The sequence below is a fragment of the Lolium rigidum genome, chromosome 2 (assembly GCF_022539505.1).
Source record: "Lolium rigidum isolate FL_2022 chromosome 2, APGP_CSIRO_Lrig_0.1, whole genome shotgun sequence".
Taxonomy (NCBI): Eukaryota; Viridiplantae; Streptophyta; class Magnoliopsida; order Poales; family Poaceae; genus Lolium; species Lolium rigidum.
Window position 1 is genome coordinate 74,435,997 of NC_061509.1, and position 6,000 is coordinate 74,441,996.

The 6,000-nt window shown below is 43.6% G+C and overlaps 1 protein-coding gene across 1 annotated transcript in view; it reads right to left on the reverse strand.

Moving 5' to 3' along the window:
- LOC124689886 (nuclear pore complex protein NUP205-like) overlaps window positions 1-4,334 on the reverse strand; it is a gene marked incomplete at its 3' end in the record, with an annotated part of 19,596 nt that extends 15,262 nt beyond the window's left edge. The window contains exons 1-9 of the mRNA XM_047223344.1: window positions 4,173-4,334; window positions 3,979-4,074; window positions 3,442-3,516; window positions 3,239-3,343; window positions 3,040-3,150; window positions 2,001-2,160; window positions 1,741-1,823; window positions 1,508-1,627; window positions 1,171-1,398 (exon numbers count right to left, since the gene is read on the reverse strand). Of these exons, the coding sequence (XP_047079300.1) occupies window positions 1,171-1,398; window positions 1,508-1,627; window positions 1,741-1,823; window positions 2,001-2,160; window positions 3,040-3,150; window positions 3,239-3,343; window positions 3,442-3,516; window positions 3,979-4,074; window positions 4,173-4,319 (1,125 nt within the window). The remainder of the gene's footprint in view (window positions 1-1,170; window positions 1,399-1,507; window positions 1,628-1,740; window positions 1,824-2,000; window positions 2,161-3,039; window positions 3,151-3,238; window positions 3,344-3,441; window positions 3,517-3,978; window positions 4,075-4,172) is intronic.
- Between the last annotated feature and the right edge of the window lie 1,666 nt (window positions 4,335-6,000).

The following is a 6,000-nucleotide window of genomic DNA, read 5'->3' on the forward strand; positions in this document are numbered from 1 at the left end:
GTAATACATAAAAAACAAGATATATGTTGTCAATATATTGCCATTCTTGACCGATTAATCCAGTTAATTGGCCGATTCACCTATTAATGTGTACTCACAAGCCAACCGAGCAGCCACCAGTTAACGAATTCCTGAACATTGGATGCCAGTGGTGGCAGGCGGGCACACAGGTAGCGTTAGGCGCTGGGGTTGGGCGTGGCTTCTGCAACGCCAGACGCTAGGATGACGCTGGAAGATGATGTTCAACATAAAGTACTGGGGGTAGGAAAGAAGGGCCATAGCGGCCGGAGGAGGGATGACTGGTAGCCGCTGTTGCTATCTCACTGCCTGGATCCCCTTTTGATGCATTTCATTTTTCACGCCCCATTGGATTTTCTGTCAGCTTGGGATATACGATCAAGGGCGATGCGATTAGTTTTGCACTCAAATCTAGCTCAAAGGCCGCCATGAGTGGGGCCAGGGACGACTGCTCGACCACTCTACCGGTCGGCCGCCCTCGCAGTTTTTTTTTCCATTAACATGCTGTAGAGTTTGCTGGCACTTTGCAATAAGAATGGATCTGATGCTATCTAGCTGAATTCTGTATTTGTTTTGAGGTGGCGTTCTCCTAATAATTAGGCTTTCTTCTGTTCTTTATTTCTCTACAGGGAACTGAATTCATAGTTATGGATGCTGTCCTATGTACTCTTCGGATTATACACGGCTGATGAATTGTTTTGCAGTACACCTTCATGCTATGCATCTACCTAATAAGACATAAAAAAAGGAGTGTTTCAATTCCTAATTATTCTCTTCAACTATTAGCAATGGACCATTCTTTTTAATATTTATTCAATTGTATAGAGACACACGTTTGATCAAGATAAAACTGATTTCAAATAGTGAAATTATCCACAGAATTAAAATATTCAAAAAATGTCAACCCGTAGGATGCCCATTTGATTTAGTGTGACACCGTAGCAACGCACGGGTTATGTGCTAGTATTTTTAACATTCTAAATGACCCTAAAATGACAGTTGTACTGGAGTAATAAAATTGCCGAAGAAAAATACTCATATGTACAAAACAATCTTCCGGTGCTCAACGAGTGGTGGTCATAATGGTTTATTGGTATACGATTATCAAATTAAAATACCAGAAGATGATCTAATAGTCTAGAGTTGCTATACCTGGTAAGCAGCTGTTTGCATAACACGCTCCCGTAAAAATTCAAAAGCATTCAGGCGACAAATAATATCCAGACATGACCAAATATCAGCCACAACTCCGGAGGAAGCATTAATTACTGAGTCTCTTGCACTATTTTGATCTTGTGTTAACATCAAAAGAACAGTCCACGCAAGGCGCACAATACCAACAAATCCTTCGACAGTGGTATTGTTACATGTCCTCGTCACCTGGCATTATAACAATCCCAGCTTCAAATGAGCATAAATTTTGCCATATGTTCCAATTACACATGGATTAGTTTGATATGTAAATTTAAGCACGAGTTTTAAAGCTTACTAGCTCATGAAATTCACGTCTGAACGAGGAATCAGATGGCAAAGATGCTTTCTCATGGGAAGTACTTAGGGCATCAGAAACAAAAGTCACTACAAGAGAGAACAGAACGCCGTAGGTGATCTGCAAGGATAAATGATAGTAAGTATTGCATGACAAGTTGACAACACAAATAATTAAAAATTGCACGAATACCATTTCTACAAATATCAAAGTGACTGGTTCAAACATCAAACCTGAAGCTCAACACTAGTATTTTCATTTACTTCAGCTGCACAGTCTTTTAATATCAAAAACGTATCCTTAACCTCCTTGGGACCTAAATGAATTTGCAGACAATTAGTGGCCGTTCTCTGTAACTTAAAGTGAACAAAAGGGGATTCCTACATTCCCACTCCAGGAATGCTAATGAATAACAACGATTCAAGTCATTACGTAGGCGTATCAGAAGATCACAACAGGTGCTATCGCAAATCTCACATTGCATTGAACTCACCCATCAGTTTGATAAGTGCAGAAAGAGCAAGGCAGTGACTCAAACTTAATCTCTCTCGGGAGACAATGGCACGCCTCTCAACAAGAGCCCCTCTGAAATCAAGCACATATCTCTCGGAGCTTGGTCGACCAATGCCAGACGGTTCTTCCCGATTAAGCTCCTGTGGGGAACAGATATGAAATTGTCAGTGGTCATTCTTCAAGAGAGTAAAAAAGAGATGTAATATTTACAAATGTATCCTGGAATGAGTTAAAGAGAGGTGACACGATTGCAAATGCTTCCTGGAATGAATTGTTCAAACATGCTACTCCAATTTCAAAAAGTATGCAGTGCTTTGGGCATGGCAGACCGTGATATGTTACTTAGACTATCAGTTTCTATAGTAGTATGTTCACAAAAAATATGTAAAAACATATCGTATGAAAGTACTTCTGATGGTAAACTAATGGCATTATGTTCACAGAATCAATCTAGATAGCTCGGTAGTTGTGGTCAAAGTTGGAAAAATTAGCTACACGTTTTCAAAGGTAATTTCAAAGGTAAGACATAAAGCTGAAACATCCTAACTACGAATAGAACTGCAAATAGGATTTCAAGAGGGGGGAGGGGGGCAGCCACAGAAACAAGGCCCTCCAAGGTAAAGGTGAAAATGATGCGCAAGCCCCCTCCTTTTGTCCATTAATTTAGTTGTAAATTTCAATCTTGAAGCTTGAGTTCGTAGGGTAAACTTTAATTCCTCGAAAGCGCACAAAAATAGCAAACGCGGCTTCGGTTCAACCGGAAACACAAATTTTAGTGGGAAAAGTATTTCATGTGGGCTGTGGCCTGTGCAAAGAAAGGCTGAAAAGCTAGCAGCTTTGTCCACCAGATTCATTTGTTGCAAATCGAGTTCTGAAGCATTTGCATGTAAGTTTTCTTTTTCAGAATTTTCTAAAATCCACAATTGCATTCTTCTTGGGCCAAGACCTAGGAGCTAAGTCCATAAGAAGAAGAAAATGTGATGCAGCACATTGCATGTTCAAGTTCAGTGAAGTCCAACCTTTACAAGGGTGATTATCCGCTGCCGGAGACCGTCGCTAAAAAGAGCCTCCATTTGACTTTGGATTTCATACATCAGATCAGCATAAAGCCCTTGGTCGAGTACAACAGACTACAGAAGATAAAGAAACCAATGTAAGTGTCCATCAAATCTCAAATTTTCTGTACATAGCTGGGATGAACTTGAATCGGTAGACTACCCGCAACAGAATGTACAGAGAAGTTATAAGATCTCTCCTCTCCATGTACCAAAGGCCAGCTGCAAGCCTATATATTTCCAGTGGCTCTCGACCATATAGAACCCACTACAAAATCACGACGAGTGTGGGGTAAGGTAAATGGTCAAGTGCAAGCATAGATAATAGGTAGAAAAAAAAGTAGACTTCAATTTTGTAAATTATACCTCTCTGTTGGCAGAGACTAGCAACCGAACACACTCAATTTCATTAAGATTGAGTTCGTCACTCAACTTAAGGGCCTGAAAAATGAATAGACGCAAACTTTAGCATCAACGTAGCTACCAAAAAGATACCAGAAGCCATACAATGCACTGGTTATAAAATAATTTAAGCATAATTAGAAGGTACGAATTTACAGAAAATGTGTACAACTGTTTTCCATGGTTCAGCAACGCAACATCCGACCAGGAAGAGATGAACCCTGACAGTGGCAGGATCCTAGCCTACCAAGAGCAGAGTAGCAGACCTGTCTGCCCATGCAACATTGATGAATAGCCTACTTATTCATGTGTTTGCAATCGCTAATCTTGTCTCAGTTATCTACCAGAGATTAATCAAACTTACATGTTTCTTCGAGAAATCAAAAGCTATCTCAACCATCTCTATTCTGAAGCTTCAATTAGTTGCGCCAACACGTCACACAAGGTAAATGCAGCTTGCATCGCGCCGACATATCAGGATGGAGGGGGGGGGGAACTTACAGTCTGCACGTCGGTGTCATCAAGCGTGATTGGCGGCATGTCCGGGAGCCGAACCTCCTTTGCCTCCACCTGAGTTCGATCGGACGCCTTGGGCCCCTGCACGCGCACAGACGACGGGAGAGACGCCAAAATCAGACCCCAATTAAAACCGAGCTCACCCAAAGTAATTCTCGAACGAGGGACGCGGGACGAACCGGGTACGAGAGGAGCGCCCGGAACGCGGGGGCGGCGTCGCGGAGGGCGTGGAGAAGCTCCACGCGCTGCGCTGGCGACGGCGGCGCGGGGCTGAGTAACGCCGCCTCGACGACGGCCAGGAGCTCGCGCGGAGGTGGCGGCGCCATGGCCGGTGAACTCCCTCGCCGGAACCCTAGAAGTCGGCGGTGGCCGGCGGAATGGGAGGGGGCGGATTTAAAACCCTAGGTAAGCTGGAGGCGGGCTTCTGGGTTTTGGGGCTGCTTATTAGGACCGAGGGCGAGGGAGATGAGCTGTGGTCGCGTGACTCCTACGAGGTGGTTGCCGCATCTGAGCCGTTGGTCACTTCTGAATGCTTGTCCTGGACCGTCCAAAATGCTACTACAAGAGATTAATTATAGGAGAATTATGAAAAAAAATGAGACGCACAGATTAATATCATCTCCTTCCTGAAAATAAGTATTTTCACTTATCAGCTTGACCATAATCTTATTGAAGAATCGTGACCTAGAGCTATGGCGACAGCCAAGGCGACTAGGGTTTTGCTTTCCCCGCCGCAGAAGTTCACGTTTGTGAAGCTTTCATCCTACCCTAGGCCGAGGTGGTGGTAGATCTGGACGTGGTGGTCGCTTTGATGATACTTCCAAGGGAGGGTGTGATAGAGAGCCTATGGGGCGAAGACGGTTTAACCAATCAAGCTAGCGGCATAATGCATTAGATTATGTGGAGGGGGTGGCAGTAACTGATGAGCACCTGAAAGATACAACTACAAGTCCTATCAAACCATCTGACATGGTATGGATGATCTGGAGAACCAAAACCTGGGAGCAAAGAGAGCTTTGAACAATGATTTTGATAGGGTGGAAGATCGTATGGGGATTGGGTAAGGGAGGGGTCCCTCTGATGACCCTATTCTGGTTGTTCAGAAGAAGCATGTGGTATATGATCGCAACAAACACTCGAAGAAGACTGGATCAGACTCCTCTTTAATAGAATCAGCGGGTTCCCTAGATGAACCTGCCCGGTCGCAATGAGGATATTGTCCTAGAATTGCCACGGTTTGGGTAACGCTGCGGCAATTCGAGCGTTGATGGATGTCCTAAGGCGCCACAATCCGGATGTGGTTTTCCTTACAGAAACCCATCTTGATTGTTACCTAGCTCAGTGCCTACACCGACAAATGAAGATGGACTTTTAAATTGTACAAGGAAGTGATGGTAGGCGGGGAGGTATTCTTATGGTGTGGGAAAGGGAAGTAAAGCTTACACAAATTTATGCATGTCCGAATTTTATTGATGTATCTATTACGGAGGAAGATGATAAGGAGTGGAGATTTACCAGTCTCTATGGGGAATTCAAATGGGCTGAGAAATACAAAACTTGGGATAAAATCAGAGGAATCCACCAAAATAACAATCTCCCATGGATCATCTTAGGTGATCTGAATGAAATTTTGTATGAGCATGTGAAGGAAGGAGGAAGGGTCAGGCCGCAACAGTACATGCAGGCTTTTCATAATACCATCGATACTTGCGGTCCTAACTGATATTGGCTTTATTGGCGACTCTTTCACTTGGCATCGTGGAACCATGAGGGAAAGATTGGATGGGGGCCTAGCTAATGCTAGTTGGTTCATTTGCAACCGAACGCTGCTTTACTACATATGGAGTATAATCATTCTGACCATAGGCAGTTACTTCTGGATATTGAATACTATATGGCTGCAGCGGGCCTTCAAGGAAATAAACATCAGAGATTTGAGGCAAAATGGTTTAAGGAAGAAGGGTTTCTGAATATAGTGGAAGAACAATGGAAGCAAACCGATCAGGA